The sequence below is a fragment of the Podarcis bocagei genome (assembly GCF_964188305.1).
Source record: "Podarcis bocagei genome assembly, chromosome: 13".
Classification (NCBI taxonomy): Eukaryota; Metazoa; Chordata; class Lepidosauria; order Squamata; family Lacertidae; genus Podarcis; species Podarcis bocagei.
Window position 1 is genome coordinate 54,014,708 of NC_138138.1, and position 21,457 is coordinate 54,036,164.

The 21,457-nt window shown below is 47.1% G+C and overlaps 1 protein-coding gene and 1 long non-coding RNA gene across 2 annotated transcripts; both read left to right on the plus strand.

Annotated features, from left to right (window-relative positions):
- The first annotated feature begins 1,955 nt into the window (after nt 1-1,955).
- LOC308572330 lies at nt 1,956-4,473 on the plus strand. The gene is made up of 2 exons (XR_014001725.1): nt 1,956-2,018; nt 4,302-4,473. It is a non-coding gene; the product is annotated as an uncharacterized lncRNA (long non-coding RNA).
- Nucleotides 4,474-10,483: 6,010 nt separating this feature from the next.
- Nucleotides 10,484-19,752, plus strand: LOC308572246 (thialysine N-epsilon-acetyltransferase-like). Its single transcript, XM_081168237.1, has 6 exons — nt 10,484-10,784; nt 12,272-12,323; nt 13,052-13,135; nt 13,914-14,012; nt 16,190-16,230; nt 19,325-19,752. Exons 1-6 carry the CDS (start codon nt 10,722-10,724, stop codon nt 19,511-19,513), a joined length of 528 nt encoding a protein of 175 aa, XP_081024363.1. The 5' UTR covers nt 10,484-10,721; the 3' UTR covers nt 19,514-19,752.
- Nucleotides 19,753-21,457: the final 1,705 nt, after the last annotated feature.

The following is a 21,457-nucleotide window of genomic DNA, read 5'->3' on the forward strand; positions in this document are numbered from 1 at the left end:
GGTGTCATGGGCTTTGAGGACACTCGAACTCAGGACGCAAGGGAGAAACGAGGTAAGAGGAAGGCACGCTTGGCAAATCCACACCGTGATCAACTCCCGCCCGGGAACCAATGTCCCCGCTGTGGAAGGACATGTGGATCCAGAATTGGCCTCCACCGTCACTTACGAGTCATTGTTAAAACTGTGTTTATGGAAGACAATCTTACTCGGCTACGAGGGATCGCCGAAGAAGACAAAGCTTTCTAAGGCCCATTTGACTTCACTCTCCAGGATGTCTGACTCAAGGTCAGCAACCACACTGCCTGGGGTCTTTCTGGCATACCGCATTTTTCGCTCTATAAGACGCACCAGACCACAAGACACACCTAGTTTTTGGAGGAGGAAAACAAGAAAAAAAATATTCTGAATCTCAGAAGCCAGAACAGCAAGAGGGATCGCTACGCAGTGAAAGCAGCGATCTCTCTTGCCGTTCTGGCTTCTGGGATAGCTGCGCAGCCTGCATTCGCTCCATAAGACGCACACACATTTCCCCTTACTTTTTAGGAGGGGAAAAGTGAGTCTTATAGAGCAAAAAATACAGTAATTCTTCTGTGTATTCTTGCCACCTATTCTTGACGTCTTCTGCTTCTGTTAGGTCCTTACCACTTTTGTCCTTTATTATGTTAATCGTTGCAAGAAGAGTTGAACGCGACTAAACGACAACAACATCAAAAGGTATTGCAGGAGAGTTTGCAGATTTCTCTCTCTCCTGACTAACCAAACACAGCTTCCCTGTCCTTTTCCCCTCCCTGACCACAAGGTGCCACCAGACTCCAGACCATAAGGATGAAAAGTAGTTTTGTTCTGAAATACAAGTGGAAGCTGGAACCGTTTGCGGAATTGGTGGGAGGGGGACGGGAATGGGGGGAGCATTCCAAACTGGCAGCAGCTTCCAAACTGGACTTGTTCTGCTGCTCACAGGTTCCGCACCCGTGGCCTCGCCCGCCTTGCAAGGTTGTTGTGACAATCAGATGGGGAGAGGGGGGAAACCATGCGGGCCATCTTGAGCTGGAAAAGCAGGACGGAAACGGAAGAACTACTAAATAAACTGCAGCCGGTCCTGTTTTCCTCTGCAAAAAAATCCCCTCCACAAACCGTTCTCTTTTATCTAAACCAGGGGTCCCCAAACTATGGCCCGCGGGCCGGATAAGGCTTGAGGGACTCGTTTATCCGGGCCACAGTGACCCCTGCCGCCTCCTGCTCTTACCGACGCTGCGCTGCGCAGCTGCCCACTTCTGGGTCAGAGGAGCACCAGAAATAGCTTGTGCACATGCACAAGTGTTATTTGTGCATGTGCAAGCGTTATTTGCGCATGCGCAAGCGTTACTTGTGCATGTGTTGGTACTGACCTTGAAAGCCCTAAACGGCCTCAGTCCAGTATACCTGAAGGAGCGTCTCCACCCCCATCGTTCTGCCCAGACACTGAGGTCCAGCTCCGAGGGCCTTCTGGTGGTTCCCTCGCTGCGAGAAGCCAAGCTACAGGGAACCAGGCAGAGGGCCTTCTTGGTGGTGGCGCCCGCCCTGTGGAACACCCTCCCACCAGATGTCAAAGAGAACAACAACTACCAGACTTTTAGAAGACATCTGAAGGCAGCCCTGTTTAGGGAAGCTTTTAATGTTTAATTGGTTATTGTATTTTAGTGTTTTGTTGGAAGCCGCCCAGAGTGGCTGGGGAAGCCCAGCCAGATGGGTGGGGTATAAATAATAAATTATTATTATTATTATTATTATTATTATTATTATTATTATTATTATTATTATTATTGTTATTATTATTATGTGCAAGCGTTCTTTGTGTATGCACAAGCATTATTTCCGGTGCACATCCGGGCGGAGGAGGCCCGTGCACATGCACACAAGCTATTTCCAGTGCTCCTCCGACCCGGAAGTGCGCCAGAAATAGTGTGTGCGCATGTGTATGGGCACGCGCCCTCCAGCCCGCCGTGTGATCAGCACTGGAGACACCGGCCCGTTGCGCGGTAAGTTTGCTGACCCCTGAGACCTTCCTTCCCAGTGAAGGCCGACTTCAACCCTCGCCCTCTGTTCCAAGGTGCATCCGTCTGAAATCTCGCCTCTCGCTGCTCAGAAGGCAGGTACGGGCACCTGCGGACGCCTTGAACCTCCGCTGCTCAAAGGTCTCCGTTGTGCGACAGCCATCGCCCCCTCGCCTCCTCCTTTGTTCTTTTCTTTCTGCACAAATGCTGCCTCAGTCAGGTGTTGAGAAACGCGGTTATCAAGACGGGCACCGTTCGCCAGTGATGAAAGTGCTGGGTGTGCAGAAAGGGGATCGGACCCCTATGCTGCCTTCTCTTTTTTCAAATTTTTCAAATTAATTTTCCATTTTTAACACAACACAAAACAACAAATAACAAACATATAAGAAAGAAAAACAAACATACATTCAAAATTTCTTACAATTAAAAATCCATTCCATTTTAAGTGACTTCCTCAAATCCTTCCTAACTGATTTTCATTACATTTCATTTTGGCAATTTTCCAATACCCACGTCTAATAAAATTAACTTGTTCAGATTACTAACTTCCTTTCTTTTCACAATATTCTCAATCCATCATCTTATACATTCAACATAATTTAATGTTGAATGTATAATGTCCAGAGGACAGGATCACACTTCAAAATGACCTTGACAGATTAGAGAACTGGGCCAAAACAAACAAGATGAACTTTAACAGGGAGAAATGTAAAGTATTGCACTTGGGCAAAAAAAATGAGAGGCACAAATACAAGATGGGTGACACCTGGGTTGAGAGCTGTACATGTGAAAAGGATCTAGGAGTCTTGGTTAGAATCATAGAATCATAGAATCATAGAGTTGGAAGAGACCACAAGGGCCATCGAGTCCAACCCCCTGCCAAGCAGGAAACACCATCAGAGCACTCCTGACATATGGTTGTCAAGCCTCTGCTTAAAGACCTCCAAAGTAGGAGACTCCACCACACTCCTTGGCAGCAAATTCCACTGTCAAACAGCTCTTACTGTCAGGAAGTTCTTCCTAATGTTTAGGTGGAATCTTCTTTCTTGTAGTTTGAATCCATTGCTCCGTGTCCGCTTCTCTGGAGCAGCAGAAAACAACCTTTCTCCCTCCTCTATGTGACATCCTTTTATATATTTGAACATGGCTATCATATCACCCCTTAACCTCCTCTTCTCCAGGCTAAACATGCCCAGCTCCCTTAGCCGTTCCTCATAAGGCATCGTTTCCAGGCCTTTGACCATTTTGGTTGCCCTCCTCTGGACACGTTCCAGTTTGTCAGTGTCCTTCTTGAACTGTGGTGCCCAGAACTGGACACAGTACTCCAGGTGAGGTCTGACCAGAGCAGAATACAGTGGCACTATTACTTCCCTTGATCTAGATGCTATACTCCTATTGATGCAGCCCAGAATTGCATTGGCTTTTTTAGCTGCCGCGTCACACTGTTGGCTCATGTCAAAAAATCCTTAAATAAGATTAATGGACTTCAATGTCTGTACACTAATGCGCAAAGCATGGGAAATCATAGAATCATAGAATCATAGAGTTGGAAGAGACCACAAGGGCCATCGAGTCCAACCCCCTGCCAAGCAAGAAACACCATCAGAGCACTCCTGACATATGGTTGTCAAGCATCTGCTTAAAGTCCACAAGATGAGCTTGAGCTCTTGGTACAGCAAACTAAATATGACATAATAGGCATCACTGAAACCTGGTGGGATAAGTCCCACGATTGGAATGTAATAATGGGGGGATACAATCTTTTTCAGAGAAACAGACCAGACAAGAAAGGAGGAGGAGTGGCATTATATGTCAGGGATGTGTATACCTGTGAAGAGATCCAAGATTTAGAACCTCAAAGCCAAAGTGAGAGCATTTGGGTCAAAATTAAGGGAGAGAAGAATAACAGTGACCTCATTGTGGGATTAGAACCACCGACCTTCTGATCGGCAAGTCCTAGGCTCCCTGGTCCTAGTTGCATAGTAAAAACAGTTAAAAGCAGCTTTTTAAAACATTCAACATACAGTGGTACCTTGGTTGACGAACTTAATCCGTTCTGGAAGTCCGTTCTGAAACCAAAGTATTCTTAAACCAAGGCGTGTTTTCCCATCACAGTGGGGGACTCAATTTACACTCGACAGAAAGCGGAACATGTTCTGCTTCCAAGGCAAAGTTCACAAACCAAAACACCTACTTCCGGATTTGCAGTGTTCTTAATCCATGTTGTTCATAAACTAAGCTGTTCTGTTTTTCCTCCCTCCATTTTAGAATATCTAACTGTGAAGATACACAGAATGAAAGGGTTTAAGGTCAGTGAGAAAGGAGAAGATATTGAATTATTTGGGTAGGTTTGAACAATCTGGGGCAATTAAAATGTTAAAAGTTAAATAAACCTTGTGGATGGAGGAGCGTTAACGTATATAAAATTGTACATATGGTTGATTTGAATATGTTATTATTGATTATGTATACCCGATGTATCAGCCGTCCGGGGGGTTTCACTGTTTGTGTTTTGGTTGTTGGTTAAAAAAAAAATTAAACTAAGCTGTTCTTAAACCAAGGTAAAGGGACCCCTGACCATTAGGTCCAGTTGTGGCCGACTCTGGGGTTGCGGCGCTCATCTCGCTTTATTAGCTGAGGGAGCTGGAGTGCGGCTTCCGGGTCATGTGGCCAGCATGACTAAGCCGCTTCTGGCGAACCAGAGCAGCGCACGGAAACGCCGTTTACCTTCCTGCCGGAGTGGTACCTATTTATCTACTTGCACTTTGACGTGCTTTCGAACTGCTAGGTTGGCAGGAGCAGGGACCGAGTAACGGGAGCTGACCCCGTCGCAGGGATTCGAACCGCCAACCTTCTGATCGGCAAGTCCTAGGCTCTGTACAATTAACACCAACGATAAGGTAAAAACAGCCAACTTTCTCCATATTTGGGTCGGCTCAGCTAAACAAGTGTGTTTAAAGCAGGTGGTTCCACAGCGCAGGTGCTGCCACACCAAAGCATTGATTTCCTACACATGCAGAATTCATTTTATGGTCACGTAGGTATAAATGGGATCTCACAGAAAAAAACAGCAGCCATTGCCGCTAGGAGCCATTTATTTGACAATCCCTGAAGAGGACCCCCCTGCTGCGAGTTGTCAGTGGAGACGCCCCCTTCGATTGCAGCCACTTCTGGGGCCAGGCAAGCATCTCTGTACCGTGACTATTCGCCTGGCACTGAGGTGCAGCCTGTTACGATATGGATGCAATGCGGCAGCGAGCTGCAGCTAGCTGGAAAGCAAAACATGATGGGAATGTTGGGACTGTTCCGTGGGAAACAGAGGGACAGTCTATTCACTGTGCGGACCACCGGAATTAGCTCAGAGTGTAATATGAGCTGTACAGGAAATACAGAAGGAGGAGTTTAATATCTCTCGGTTGTTGGAGTTTGATGAGAGCAGACGTGTTTTCTGTAACGCTGCAAGGACAGAAATAAAGACATGTAAATACATTTCTGTCTATCTCTTTTCCCCTCCCTGGGGGGAGCAGGGAGCAGGGAAGAGTGGTGTGTCCATCTCACGCTGAGGAGGATCGCCGATCGCGACCTAGCCTGTATCCTGCCGGTAAACGCAGACAGGGAGGTCGACTGGAGATCAAGCCGGGTGCCTGGAGAGTGGAGTTTTGCGCAGTCAAGAAAATACTGGGTTTGGGCGGGAGTTGAATGAGGCTGAGCCTTGGACCGCACCTTTTCCTTGAGAATTACCATACATAACTTTATGACATAGCAATTGTTGTTATACTTTTCCATTCACCATATAGATAGGTTTCACATGATTTTGACATTATAGTTTATGTGTATAAAGGTAAAATGTAAAGGGACCCCTAACTATTAGGTCCAGTCGTGACCAACTCTGGGGTTGCAGCGCTCATCTCGCTTTACAGGCCGAGGGAGCCGGCGTACAGCTTCCGGGTCATGTGGCCGGCATGACTAAGCCGCTTCTGGCGAACCAGAGCAGCACACGGAAATGCCGTTCACCTTCCCACAGGAGCGGTACCTATTTATCTACTTGCGCTTTGACGTGCTTTTGAACTGCTAGGTGGGCAGGAGCAGGGACCGAGCAACGGGAGCTCACCTCGTCGTGGGGATTTGAATTGCCAACCTTCTGATCAGCAAGTCCTAGGCTCTGTGGTTTAACCCACAGCGCCACCCACGTCTCATACACTTTGTGTGTATAGTTCATAATATTTTGAGTTTATTGTAGTTACCATGCATATGCAGGTCATTGTTTTAGTATTCTTTTATAGCAGAAGGATACAGCAATTCTGTATCCTTCTGCTGTGCCGAAGAAGAATTCCACCAAACAGTGGGTATATCCGGAATCACTGTTCACAACATCTGTTTGCAAACCATTTTGGCAGCATTGGACGCCATAAACAAAGCTTTACAGCTTCTTTTCACCAGATAAGAATAAGACTTATGTTTATTTGGTTTTATATTTTCAAGAGAATCCATTAAGAGTGCATATTTTGTGACTTTCACAGATTCATACGTTTTCTGTTTATGTGATTTAATATATTTCATATTACAGGTATATAAAGTGTGTATATTGATATCGTATCATTTGGTCATCGTGGTGCCTTGGATATTACTACAGAACCTTTTCCTTGAGAACGGGGAGGCGGCGGCCACTGACCCACAATTTCTCCTAATTCAGCAACTAGGTTCTCTGACGCATATAAAAGGGAAAACACTGCCAAGGCAAAGTTGGTTTAGATACCTGTTTGCAGATAACATATCAGAAACAGAGGCACAATGTGCATGTAATCTGGATTGTGCAAAATTATGTAAGAATTCGTAAAGGGGCGATCACAGAGTTCACGCAGAGCAGAATCCCATTGACCCAGAGACATACAAACTCCAGGGGCATCTTAAAGACTGACATATTTTTGTGTGTGTCAGGAGAGTGTCATGGGCTTCGGCCGTATTAAATGTGATTGGCTATAAGATTGAGGGGGTTGGGGTTGGGGTTTGCATGCAGGAAAAACCCCTGATGGCAGCTGCAAGTAAGCTAGGCTAGCATGTGATTGATAACAACAACCACAACCACAGCAACAATTTATTACTTATACCTCGTCAATCTGGCCGGGCGTCCCCAGCTACTCTGGGCAGCTCCCAACAGAATTGGAAAAACACGATAAAACATCAAACATTAAAAGCTTCCCTAAACAGGGCTGCCTTCAGATGTTCTCTAAAAGTCAGGTAGCTGTTTATTTCCTTGACGTCTGGTGGGAAGGTGTTCCACAGGGCGGGCGCCACCACCAAGAAGGCCCTGTGCCTGGTTCCCTGTAACTTGGCTTCTCGCAGGGAGGGAACTGCCAGAAGGCCCTTGGAGCTGGACCTCAGTGTCCGGGCAGAAAGATGGGGGTGGAGATTCTCCTTCAGGTCTCCTGGGCCTTTGAGGCCGTTTAGGGTTTTCAAGGTCAGCACCAACACTTTGAATTGTGCTCGGAAACGTACTGGGAGCCAGTGTAAGTTTCAGGACCTGTGTTATATGGTCTCGGCGGCCACTCCCAGATTGATTGATTGATTGATTGATAATACATTTCTATGTTGCTTTCCATTCAGATGAATCTTAAACAATATATAACGGGGACACAACAAAATGTCACAAGTACAGCATAAATTATATTAACAGGGAGAAATGTAAAGTAACAGGGAGAAATGTAAAGTATTGCACTTGGGCAAAAAAAATGAGAGGCACAAATACAAGATGGGTGACACCTGGCTTGAGAGCAGTACATGTGAAAAGGATCTAGGAGTCTTGGTTGACCACAAACTTGACATGAGCCAACAGTGTGACGAGGCAGCTAAAAAAGCCAATGCAATTCTGGGCTGCATCAATAGGAGTATAGCATCTAGATCAAGGGAAGTAATAGTGCCACTGTCTTCTGCTCTGGTCAGACCTCACCTGGAGTACTGTGTCCAGTTCTGGGCACCACAATTCAAGAAGGACACTGACCAACTGGAACGTGTCCAGAGGAGGGCAACCAAAATGGTCCAAGGCCTGGAAACGATGCCTTATGAGGAACGGCTAAGGGAGCTGGGCATGTTTAGCCTGGAGAAGAGGAGGTTAAGGGGTGATATGATAGCCATGTTCAAATATATAAAAGGATGTCACATAGAGGAGGGAGAAAGGTTGTTTTCTGCTGCTCCAGAGAAGCGGACACGGAGCAATGGATCCAAACTACAAGAAAGAAGATTCCACCTAAACATTAGGAAGAACTTCCTGACAGTAAGAGCTGTTCGACAGTGGAATTTGCTGCCCAGGAGTGTGGTGGAGTCTCCTACTTTGGAGGTCTTTAAGCAGAGGCTTGACAACCATATGTCAGGAGTGCTCTGATGGTGTTTCCTGCTTGGCAGGGGGTTGGACTCGATGGCCCTTGTGGTCTCTTCCAACTCTACGATTCTATGATTCTATATGTGATGTGATTAACAAATCATCGAAAGGAACATAAGGACATAAGAGTAGATTGCTGGACCAGACAAAGATCCCATCGAGACCAACATTCTCACAGTGGCCAAAAAAAGATGCCCATTATGGGAAACCTCCAAGCAGGATTTGAACACAAGAGCAACACCCACATCTCCCATAGTTTCCCACAACTGGCATTCAGAAGCATTGCTCCCTCTGACCACGGAGGGAAAGTATAGCCCCTGTGGCTGGTAGCCATCGATAGCCCCCTCCTCCAGGAATTTGCCCACTCCTTTTTTAAAGCCATCCAGCTTGGTGGCCATCACTGTCTCTTGTGGCGGGGAGTTCCACAGTTTAACTCTGCACCGCACAAATACATCCTTTATTTTCTCTGTCCTGAATTTCCCGACATTCGGCTGCCTCCATGTTCCAGGGTTATGGAAGGGAGAAAACCTTTTAGAAACTTCAATCGTGTCGCCTCTTCCTCGTCTAAAGCAATTACAACCTCCTTCTTGGCCATTTCCAGGGTGTGTCTGCTGTTGCATTTGACCTGGTCTGACTACGATGCTGCTTGTGAATGAACGAAACTTTCTTTGCGTCCGCCGTCGGCCATAGCAACAAAAGAACATTGCAACATACACAGAACAAAATAAAAAGTTGATTCTATAAAACAGTTTAGGGTCCTGAACCAGCAGTCAAATAGCGGACCTTATACAAGATTCTGCTTGTCTGTGAAGTGTGTGGCATTAAGGAGGGTGGAGTAAAGGAACCCTGGATAGTTGTTGTTGTTTAGTTGTTTAGTCATGTCTGACTCTTTGTGGCCCCCTGGACCAGAGCACGCCAGGCCCTCCTGTCTTCCAGAAAGTGAGGAGGAATTAAAAAACCTTTTAATGGGGGTGAAAGAGGAGAGCGCAAAATATGGTCTGAAGCTCAACATCAAAAAAACGAAGATCATGGCCACTGGACCCATCACCTCCTGGCAAACAGAAGGGGAAGAAATGGAGGCAGTGAGAGATTTTACTTTCTTGGGCTCCATGATCACTGCAGATGGTGACAGCAGTCACGAAATTAAAAAACGCCTGCTTCTTGGGAGAAAAGCAATGACAAACCTAGACAGCATCTTAAAAAGTAGAGACATCACCTTGCCAACAAAGGTCCTTATAGTAAAAGCCATGGTTTTCCCAGTAGTGATGTATGGAAGTGAGAGCTGGACCATCAAGAAGGCTGATCGCTGAAGAATTCATGCTTTTGAATTCTGGTGCTGGAGGAGACTCTTGAGAGTCCAATGGACTGCAAGAAGATCCAACCTCTCCATTCTGAAGGAAATCAGCCCTGAGTGCTTACTGGAAGGACAGATCCTGAAGCTGAGGCTCCAATACTTTGGCCTCCTCATGAGAAGACTCCCTGGAAAAGACCTGATGTTGGGAAAGATGGAGGGCGCAAGGAGAAGGGGACAACGGACGACGAGATGGTGGGACAGTGTTCTTGAAGGTACCAGCATGAGTTTGACCAAACTGCGGGAGGCAGTGGAAGACAGGAGGGCCTGGCGTGCTCTGGTCCAGGGGGTCACGAAGAGGCGGACACCACTAAACGACTAAACAACAAGTTGCCAGGATGATGCCCGCCCCACCCGCAACGTGAAACTACTTTGCTGGTGCCCGGGAGCAGCCCGGACGCATGGAAGTAGCCAGGACGGGTTTTTTTTGGGGGGGGGACTTTTTTGGGGGGTGCAGAACCGACGTGATTGGTCAGTTAGAGAAGTATTTTTACTGTCTTGATCTGATGGGGGCGCAGCTGCCCCCCCCACGGCAAGTCCAATGCTCGGACGCACAGTTGGCGCATCCCCCCACAGGCTCGGATCTGGGGAGGGGGGTGGCAAGAGGGCGCAACAGACCCCCCCCCCGCTCAGGTGGGGGCTGGCTGCGGTTCTCCCTTTGTTCTCTACCGCTTGCCCCGCCCCTTTTGCGTGGGCGGGCGCCCCCTCCCGCCCCAGGCGACTTAGAGACGCGCTCCTCCGCGGGTGTTAAAAACTCCCACGCTTTGCGCCGCTACAGCGGAGTCGCACTTTTCCACCTCTCGCCGGCACGAATCTTCCCAGGTGGGAAAAGATCTCACTTTTTCACGAGGGATCGGGAAGGCTGCGCCTGCCACGGGTGGCGTGGGGCGTATAATAAAAAACGCAGGTTACTGGTAACGCAAAGGGAGGCTTTGGAGACGCGCGTCGCCGGCGGAGGAGGATGGAGTGTGTCATCCGAGAAGCCACCGTCGACGATTGCGAGAATCTCATGAGCCTGATACACGTGAGTGCGGTCTTGAGTTCGAATCCCGCTGGCAGGTTTCTCGCCACTGTGAGAACAGGGTGCTGGGCAGTGCCAGGTTTACGCATAAGCTAAACAAGCTATAGCTCAAGGCTCCACACTCTGCCCCCCCATTAAAAAAAATATTTATTAAAAGTTTTCAATCAAACCAAATTATATATTCCAAATTATACAAATTATGGGGGCCCCAAAATTTTTAAAAGGAAAAAACAACTGGATGTACATTTCCAAAATATAAGATAAAAAACGAATAAAATAAACCTACATACAGCAACATTGTTTTGTGTTGTGTAGGCTCCTATTTGTAATAATAATAATAATAATAATAATAATAATAATAATAATAATAATAATAATAATTTATTATTTATACCCTGCCCATCTGGCTGGGCCTCCCCAGCCACTGCAAATGTGCAAATGGCTTTAAAGGTAAAGGGACCCCTGACCATTAGGTCCAATCGTGACCGACTCTGGGGTTGCGGCGCTCATCTTGCTTTATTGGCCAAGGGAGCCGGCATACAGCTTCCGGGTCATGTGGCCAGCAGGACTAAGCCACCTCTGGCAAACCAGAGCAGCGCACGGAAACGCCATTCACCTTCCTGCCGGAGGGGTACCTATTTATCTACTTGCACTTTGACATGCTTTCGAACTGCTAGGTTCACAGTAGCAGGGACCGAGCAACGGGAGCTCACCCCGTCATTGCGGGGATTTGAACTGCTGACCTTCTGATCGGCAAGCCCTAGGCTCTGTGGTTTAACCCACAGCGCCACCTGCGTCCCTTGCAAATGCCTTTAGATACCGTACCTCTTTAAAAGGTAAAGGTAAAGGGACCCCTGACCGTTAAGTCCAGTCGCGGACGACTCTGGGGTTACTGCGCTCATCTCGCTTTACTGGCCGAGGGAGCCGGCATACAGCTTGCGGGTCATGTGGCCAGCAGGACTAAGCCGCTTCTGGCGAACCAGAGCAGCGCACGGAAATGCCGTTTACCTTCCAGCCGGAGTGGTACCTATTTATCTACTTGCACTTTGACGTGCTTTCAAACTGCTATACCTATTAGGTCCATAAATGACCATATATTCAACACACACAAAACAGTGACAATTTGTTGTTGACAAAGGACAGCTGGACATAGAAAGGGCCCCATTACCTTGCTTAGGGCCTCATCAAACCTAAATCCGGCCCTGGTGCTGGGCTCAAGTCAGTAGAGCACAAGACGCTTCATCTTAGGGTCACGGGTTCGAGTTCCGCATCAGGCTAAAGATTCCTGCATTGCGGAGGCCGGGGTTCAGCTAGATGACCCTTGGGGGTCCCGTCCAACTCTACCGTTCTGTGATTCTACACCACTCATAGTAGATCACTACTCTGAAGAAGTCTGGCACACAGAGAACCCTGGGCGAGGCCTGGCCCAGCGCCAGGGAGCTTTTGAACGTTGACCTGAATGCCTGCTCTCTGTTTTTCGTTCCGCCCAGGAGATTGCTGACTTTCACCACTTATTGGAGGACGTGACGATCAATTCTCAAGGTAAGGCTGGAGGTGTTGCACTAGGCGTGCCGGGTGCGAATCCATCAGCTCTCTCCACGCCAAGAAAGAGTTCCAGGAAGTTTTGCTGCAAACTGCCTTTAAACTTGTTACCCAAAAAAGTTGCAAATACAAATTAGCCCATCGCTCTTAAGCAAGTGGCGATGCAGTCCCGAGTTTTCTTTTAAGTTCTTACTTGTTAATATAGTTAATATAGCATACTGGGACTTTTCTGTTTCATATTTATTTATTTGATCAGTTTTGTACACCGCTTGATTGTAAAACAAAAAACAAAACACCCTCAAAACTGCTTCCCCCCAAAAAGATGAAGGAATAAAATCATCAGTCAGAAGGCTCTTCGTGAGTTCCCTCTAACCACTGCACCACACTACCACCATTTGTTGACTCTGCCTCTTTCGTTGGTTGCGGCTCCAGCCGAACCGACGGCAAAACGGGAGAGTCCAACTAAAGATTAGCAAGAATTTTAGGGTGGTGAAAGTGGTTTGAAACTGGAACGGACTCCTTTGGGAAATGGTGGACTCTTTCAGAGGTTTTTAAACAGGTTTGATAGCCATCTGTTGGGGATTCTTGAATCGCGATTCCAGCATTGCAGGGGGTTGGATGTGATGACCCCAGGGTCCCTTCCAACTCTGCAGTTCCGTTTGGCCAGGTCCAGAGTGGACTCAACCTAAAACACTTTTTCCTTTCTTGTTTTCCTTCCCGGCACGCAGTTTTAAAAGCGGACGGCTTTGGCAAGGACCCCTTCTTCAAATGCCTCCTGGCCGAACAGCCTGTGGAAAATGGGTGCAAGCCAGGTAAGGGCCACCCCCACCCTAAGGTCAGTTCCTTGGTGTAAATTACTCCAAGGTGTAAAGTGCTAGTAAGTTGAAGGGGCAGAGCAAGAGGAATAATTTCTCTCCTACTGCCGTTTACTCTATTGCATGAAGACCTATCCTTTGCTATTTCCCCCAATGCTCCCCCACCCTAAGCTCAGCTCCTCAGTGTAAATTACTCCAAGGTGTAAAGTGCTAGTAAGTTGAAGGGTCAGAGCAAGAGGAATAAATTTCCTCTCTTCTACTGCCGTTTACTCTATTGCATGAAGACCTATCCTTTGCTATTTCCCCCAATGCTCCCCCACCCTAAGCTCAGCTCCTCAGTGTAAATTACTCAAAGGTGTAAAGTGCTAGTAAGTTGAAGGGTCAGAGCAAGAGGAAGAATTTTTCTCTCTCCTACCGCCATTTACTCCGTTGCATGAAGATCTATTCTTTGCTATTTCCCCCAATGCACCCCTACCCTAAACTCAGCTCCTCAGTGTAAATTACTCAAAGGTGTAAAGTGCTAGTAAGTTGAAGGGTCAGAGCAAGAGGAAGAATTTTTCTCTCTCCTACCGCCATTTACTCCGTTGCATGAAGATCTATTCTTTGCTATTTCCCCCAATGCACCCCCACCCTAAGCTCAGCTCCTTGGTGTAAATTACTCCAAGGTGTAAAGTGCTAGTAAGTTGAAAGGACAGAGCAAGAGGAATAATATTTTCTCCTACCACTGTTTACTCCATTGCACGAAGACCTATCTTTGCTATTTTCCCCACTGCAGCTCGTCCTGTTGGCCATGCCCTGTACTTCTTTGGGTACAACGTCAACCACGGGAGAATGGTGTACCTGGAAAACCTCTACGTGGTGGCAGAATTCAGAGGTACGTGAGGGCATCATCCGGGAGCCTCCGGCCAAGTTACAGCAGTGTCAGGGGCTGTGACTCACCTGGGGGATTCTGTCGACCAATCGAGAGCCTCCTTTCTCCTTCCTCGGAGAAGATGCTGCAACTCAGCTTTTGAGCTGGGTATATAGAATGGTACAGCTGGAAAGGGACCTCACTGGGTCATCTAGCCCAACCCTCAGCAAGGCCGGAATCGCAGCTAATAATAATAGTAATTATTATTATTATTATTATTATTATTATTATTATTATTATTAATCATTTATACCATGCCTATCTGGCTGGGTTTCCCCAGCCACTGTGGGCAGCTTCCAACAAAATATTAAAATACAATACAGTGGTACCTTGGTTTAAGAACAGCTTAGTTTATGAGCAGGGACGCGGGTGGCGCTGTGGGTTAAACCACAGAGCCTAGGACTTGCCGATCAGAAGGTCCCAGAACTTCCTTGAACAGGGCTACCTTCAGATGTCTTCTAAAAGTCAGGTAGTTGTTTATTTCCTGGACATCTGGTGGGAGGGCGTTCCACAGGGCGGGCGCCACCACCGAGAAGGCCCTCTGCCTGGTTCCCTGTAGCTTTGCTTCTCGCACTGAGGGAACTGCTAGAAGACCCTTGGAGCTGGACCTCAGTGTCCGGGCAGAACGATGGAGGTGGAGACGCTCCTTCAGGTCTACTGGGCCTTTGAGGCCGTTTAGGGCTTTCAAGGTCAGCACCAACACTTTGAATTGTGCTTGGAAACGTCCTGGGAGCCAATGTAGGTCTTTCAAGACCAGTGTTATATGGTCTCGGCAGCCGCTCCCAGTCCCCAGTCTGGCTGCCGCATTCTGGATTAGTTGTAGTTTCCGGGTCACCTTCAAAGGTAGCCCCACGTAGAGCGCATTGCAGTAGTCCAAGCGGGAGATTCTCTGGTTGTTGTGCCAAAGCAGCAGGCTGAAATTCTGTACCAAATTCTGAAATTTGGTACATCCTATTAAACTCAGCAGGGTTTACTTCTGAGTGTAGGATTGCTGCATCAATAATAATAATAATAATAATAATAATAATAATAATAATAATAATATTTTATTTATATCCTGCCCTCCCCAGCCGAAGCTGGGCTCAGAGCGGCTAACAACAATAAAAGTAAGACAGTATTCTAAAATCAATTCATTCTAAAAATCAATTCAAAATCAAATTAATGGCAACCACTAATTATTCTCCTGTTAACTACAGAGTGGCACATCGCGGGTCAGGCTAGATGACCCCTCAGGTCCCTTCCAACTTTCCAGTTCTGTGATTCTTAAAAAACTAGGCTGTGTGTGTTTGGGCAGAAAGATTATCCATAGCTACTCTAGGTCACTGGACTATGGACCTGGGAGAAAGTGTGTGGAGTTAGAACAAAATCACTTACAAAGGTGTTGGCAATTGGACGAGAATCTATAATATAGATAAAGGATTTCGAAAGAGGTTGTGTGCCGAACCGAAGGAGAAGGAGCCCTTTCAAAAGTGAAGTTGCTCCTGTTTTTAAAAGAAGTTACACCTCAGAGTAAGACTGGTGTAATTGTGCAACGCCCTCCTATTTAACTGCCTTTTATATAAGTGAAAACATGCATTAATATGGTCGTTTTCCTTACAACTCGGCACAAGGAAGAGCGACACGGCTTGCGAAAATTGTTCCCATCCTCTTTCCTCCTTTTGTAAATAAAGAGTAACTTCGCTGGTGTTAAAATGGTTCGATTCTCGCTTATCTCTTATACTGCGGTTTAAAAAGCAACTTTGGACTCCGACGCCCGGACCTTTCTCTCACAGCCCAGTGAGAGAGTTGGGAATTGTAGAGTCAGAACCCACTACAATGAGGATCTGGCAAATGTCTGAAGAATCACACCAATAATAGTTCAAAAATTGGATTCTTCTGGTTCCCCCCTTGCTATGGTCTATGTATAATGTTTTACAGTCCAGTGTTTATTAATCTATGTGCTTTTTAAGGAATCCCCTAGTTTTTTGGGTGGAGTTCTTATTCGGAAGCTGGCGCCCTCCAACTGTTTTGTGCTACAACTCCCATCAGCACCACGGCTGGTGGGAGTTGTAGTTCCAAATGGCCGGCGGGCGCCAAGTTGGGGAAGGCCGTTTTTGTTGCGGTTCATACCGACTCCTCTTTCTGTCCACCTTCTCCGCCAGGCAAAGGAATCGGGAAGCAGCTATTGAGCAAAGTAGCAGAGGTGAGTTGGAAGCCTAAAATCCTGGTCATATTTTGATCATTACCTGGGATCTATAGTTTGCAGCCGCCTCCTGCTCCCGAAAAGGCGTTCCAATTTCTTGGGGCCCCCACATCCAGCCCAGAATACAGCCCCTACATCAGAAAGAGTAATAGGGTTGCCATCCTTATGGAATCGTAGAGTTGGAAGGGACCACCAAAGATCATCTATCCCAACCCCTGCGCTTCCTGCAGCCCAAAACATCTGGAGGGTCCCAGATTGGGAAAACAAAGTTTCCAAACAGTGCTCAGCATCCGTAGTGGACTACAGTTACCAGGATCCTTTTGGGCAGGGGGAGGGAATTATTTATTTATTTATTTATTTATTTATTTATTTATTTATACCCCGCCCATCTGGCCAGGTTTTCCCAGCCACTCTGGGCAGCTCCCAACAGAATATTAAACACATGATAAAACATCAAACTTCCCTAAACAGGGCTGCCTTCAGATGTCTTCTAAAAGTCAGATAGTTGTTTATTTCCTTGACATCTGCTGGGAGGGTGTTCCACAGGGCAGGTGCCACCACCGAGAAGGCCCTCTGCCTGGTTCCCTGTAAGTTCACTTCTCGCAGTGAGGGAACCGCCAGAAGGCCCTCGGAGCTGGACCTCAGCGTCCGGGCAGAACGATGGGAGTGGAGACGCTCCTTCAGATATACTGGACCGAGGCCGTTTAGGGCTTTAAAGGTCAGCACCAGCACTTTGAATTGTGCTCGGAAACGTCCTGGGAGCCAATGTTGGTCTTTCAAGACCGGTGTTATGTGGTCTCGGTGGCCGCTCCCAGTCCCCAGTCTGGCTGCCGCATTCTGGATTAGTTGTAGTTTCCGCGTCACCTTCAAAGGTAGCCCCAAGTAGAGCGCATGGCAGTAGTCCAAGCGGGAGATAACCAGAACATGCGCCACTCTGGCGAGGCAGTCCACAGACAGAGAGGGTCTCATCCTGCGTACCAGATGGAGCTGATAGACAGCTGCCCTGGACACAGAACTTACCTGCGCCTCCATGGACAGCTGTAAGTCCAGAATGACTCCCAGGCTGCACACCTGGTCCTTCAGGGGCACAGTTACCCCATTCAGGACCAGGGAGTCCCCCACACCCGCCCGCCCCCTGTCCCCCCAAAAAACAGTACTTCTGTCTTGTCAGGATTCAACCTCAATCTGTTAGCCGCCATCCATCTTCCAACCGCCTCCAGACACTCACACAGGACCTTCACCGCCTTCACTGGTTCTGATTTGAAAGAGAGGTAGAGTTGGGTATCATCTGCATACTGATGAACACACTCATCCAAGTGGCGTGGGGAGTGTTTTCAAGGCAAGGTCCTAGAATTGCCGAGTTGGAAGGGACCCCAAGGGTCATCTAGTCCAACCCGCTGCAGTGCACCCAGGGCCAGATTTAGGATGGATGAGGCCCTAAGCTACTGAAGGTAATGGGGCCCTTTAAATGTCCAAATTGTCTCTGTTTTTTTGTGCTGAATATATGCTATATGGCAATTTATGGATCTAATAGGTATCTCAAGCCATTTGCACATAAAATATATATCTTATCAAAGCAATTTAAAAAAAATGTATTTTTATTAAAGATTTTCTTGGTTTACAAAGTATGTGCAATGTCCCTCTTTTCTTTTCAAGTAACATTTTTTACGGATCGGTTTCATTTGTTCAGACATTAATCAAAGTGATTGTTGAACTGAAATACAATTAAGTAGAAGAATATTAATAGTGAAATGCAATTAAGAAGAAGTATATTAATAGTGAAATAATTACTAAACTCTAACTTAAAAGGATTTTTTATTCATAACTAACCTCATAATGCAAACACATTGGCATTTGGCAACAACAAAAGCTCCTCCAGAAACACAGTTTACAAAAACTTACAATCTAGTCTCTAGAAACTTGCTATAACATGAAATAATAAGAGGTGTGGATATATGATGCAAAGTACTAATAATTAGAAATAGCAGAATGTAGGCACCCTGAGAAACAGTGTCTATCCAAATGCGATTTTGGTTTTAAACGCAGTGTAAGGTAGTCTCTGTGGGAGTATATTGTATTTAATTATGGGGTATCGGAGTTTTTAGGGGGCTAACCAGGCTGGGATATCTGGGATAGCAGGCTTGTTGGTTTTTGAATGTCTGATGTAGATTTTTTCAATTTCATTGTTCTGTATGGGACAATGACAAAAAAGATTACAGTGGTGCCTCGCAAGACGAAAAGAATCCGTTCTGTGATTCTCTTCGTCTAGCGTTTTTTTCGTCTTGCGAAGCAAGCCCATTGACGGATTAGCGCTATTAGCGCTATTAGCGGCTTTTAGCGGCTTGTAGCGGCTTATCAGATCAGCTGATAAGCGGCTTAGCGGCTTAGAAAAAGGGGGGAAGGGGGGGAAAACTGCAGGAACTCGCAAGACATTTTCGTCTTGCGAAGCAAGCCCATAGGAGATTCATTTTGCGAAGCACCTCCAAAACGGAAAACTCTTTCGTCTAGCGAGTTTTCCGTCTTGCGAGGCATTCGTCTTGCGGGGCACCACTGTATCATATTGTATATCTAGAAAGGAGCAAACCAGTGATATTTTAGGGAGCAGGCTAGCAGGCGGGGCCCATGACTTACATCTAGGAACCTACACAACACAAAACACTGCTGCTGTAGGTAGGTTTTATTTCATTTGTTTTTTTATCTTATATTTTGGAAATGTACATCCAGGTGTTTTTTCCCCCTTTAAATTTTTTGGGGGCCCCCAAGAGAGTGGGGCCCTAAGCTATACAGTCATACCTCAGGTTACAGACGCTTCAGGTTGCGTTTTTTTCAGGTTACAGACTGCCGAAAGCCGGAAGTTCCACAATGGGTTACTTCTGGGTTTCGGCGGTCGAAGTGCTAAATCGCTCTTTGCACATGCACAGATGCGCCAAATTGCAGCCCGCGTGTGCGCAGACGCGCCGCTGCAGGTTGCGAACGTGCATCCCACACGGATCCCGTTCGCAACGCGAGCGTCCACTGTAGCTTGTTTAGCTTATACGTAAATCCAGCGAATCTTTGTTCTATGTCCATTCTCTGTCGTCCTCCTCGGATGTAGATTGCCCTGGAGGCCGGCTGCGTGGAGATGAAATTTGTCACCATGGAATGGAACCGGTCGGCCAAGGAGTTTTACGTCCGCCTGGGTGCTCACGACACCACCGACTCCGAAGATCTGCACTGCATGGTTCTGGATCTGGACGCCTTACAAAGGCTGCGGCAACACGGGAAAGAGAAAATCACTCGCTGAACTCCCTGTTAAATGGGAAGGTCAAGGAGCGCCCCCTGCTGCTATCCATAACAGAGTTTATACTGTACATAAAGAGGTTATTTCACTCGCCTAACCTGGCTGGGAAAAGGGAGAGGAAGGAAAAAAATTCTCAGGAGACTATACCTTACGCAGATTTCTTCCTGTGAAACTTTAGAGGATTCCATAGCGAAATATAGACTCTACCTTTAAATAAAAGCCTGTAGGAGTTTTGTAAGCCTGATTTTGTTTCGTTTTGTGTGTTTTTTAAATTAAATTTCAATTTTTACAAATATAATTTCCATTCAAATATAATCAACTTTAAACAAATATAGGATTCATTGAATCCTTGGACCTCTCTCCAATGCCTCGTGGTTTCCACTGCAACTCTTTCCTAGGTAAAGGGATCCCTGACCATTAGGTCCAGTCACGGATGACTCTGGGGTTGCGGCACTCATCTCGCTTTATTGGTCGAGGGAGCCGGCGTACAGCTTCCGGGTCATGTGGCCAGCAGGACTAAGCCGCTTCTGGCGAACCAGAGCAGCGCACGGAAATGCCATTTACCTCCCCGCCGGAGTGGTACCTATTTATCTACTTGCACTTTGACGTGCTTTCGAACTGCTAGGTTGGCAGGAGCAGGGACCGAGCAACGGGAGCTCACCCCGTTGCGGGGATTCGAACCGCCAACCTTCTGATCGGCAAGCCCTAGGCTCTGTGGTTTAACCCACAGCACCACCCGCATCTTAAAACTTAAAAGGTCAAGGACCCCTGGACAGTTAAGTCCAGTCAAAGGCGACTATGGGGCGCTCATCTCACGTTCAGGCCGAGGGAGCCGGCGTACAGCTTCCGGGTCATGTGGCTAGCATGACTAAACCGCTTCTGGTGCAATGGGACACCGTGACGGAAACCAGAGCATACGGAAATGCCGTTTACCTTCCCACAGCAGTGGTACCTATTTATCTACTTGCACTGGTGTGCTTTCGAACTGCTAGGTTGGCAGGAGCAGGGACCGAGCACTGGGAGCTCACCCTGTCGCGGGGATTCGAACCGCCGACCTTCTGATCGGCAAGTCCTAGGCTCTGTGGTTTAACCCACAGCACCACCCACCAGCTGTCCTTTTTGCCCAATGTCCTGTTCTCACAGTGATGCTTGTGCAAAGCCCAAATAGATATCTAAAGGTTGCTGGAACCCCAGCAAGGTGAATGTGTGGGATTCTGCCTATCCGACGTTGACCAAAGGGTAACGGCGGGGGTAGCTGAGTTTTTGGTAGCAGCCCTCCAAGGAGCAGGTTAACAAGGAAAACCACTGATTCTATATGTATATATATATATATATGTATGTAGCCAACTGCTGCCTTTTTATATATATCTCAAGGCTTTTACATGTTATTCTCTCTTTTATGGTTTTTATTTGCATAATGCCTAATAAAGGTTTGATTTCAATATTTTCAATAAATAGATCCAGTAAGCAAATAAATAGTTTTTTATTCAGGGTCTGCGTTGGCATACCCACCCACGGCCCATGGCTTTCCTGACCCAGAGCCGCAGAACGGCAGGAGGTATGGCCATTTCGCTGCCCCCGCTGGGAACTGTCGAGAGCAATTGCAACCTTTAACGGGGATCCCTCTGGGACGCAGCCCCTTATCTCTGAGACGTTCTCCCCAGGGAAATCCGTAAAATGCTTCAGTTGGAGCCTTCAGAAGAAAAACACCCTGTGACCTTTTTAAAATTCCTGTCTGCTTTTTGGTACACGAGAACATCAGCCCCAGCTGCAACCCACCAATGTCTGTGGCCAACCTGTCTGAAACCTGCTAGCAGGATTCGAATACAAGACCAGCACTCTCACCGCCTGTGGTTCATCTGGCTGGATTTCCCCAGCCACTCTGGGCGGCTTCCAACACTAAAATTCAACAACCAATTAATCATTAAACGCTTCCCTAAACAGGGC

What these genes read in the sequence shown, in the direction of transcription:
- LOC308572246 (XM_081168237.1), top strand. Translation starts at nt 10,722, where the DNA reads ATGGAGTGTGTCATCCGAGAAGCCACCGTCGACGATTGCGAGAATCTC. An exon ending in CGTGGTGGCAGAATTCAGAG is followed by an intron (nt 14,013 to 16,189) that starts GTACGTGAGGGC and finishes CTTCTCCGCCAG; the next exon opens with GCAAAGGAATCGGGAAGCAG. An exon ending in TATTGAGCAAAGTAGCAGAG is followed by an intron (nt 16,231 to 19,324) that starts GTGAGTTGGAAG and finishes CCTCGGATGTAG; the next exon opens with ATTGCCCTGGAGGCCGGCTG.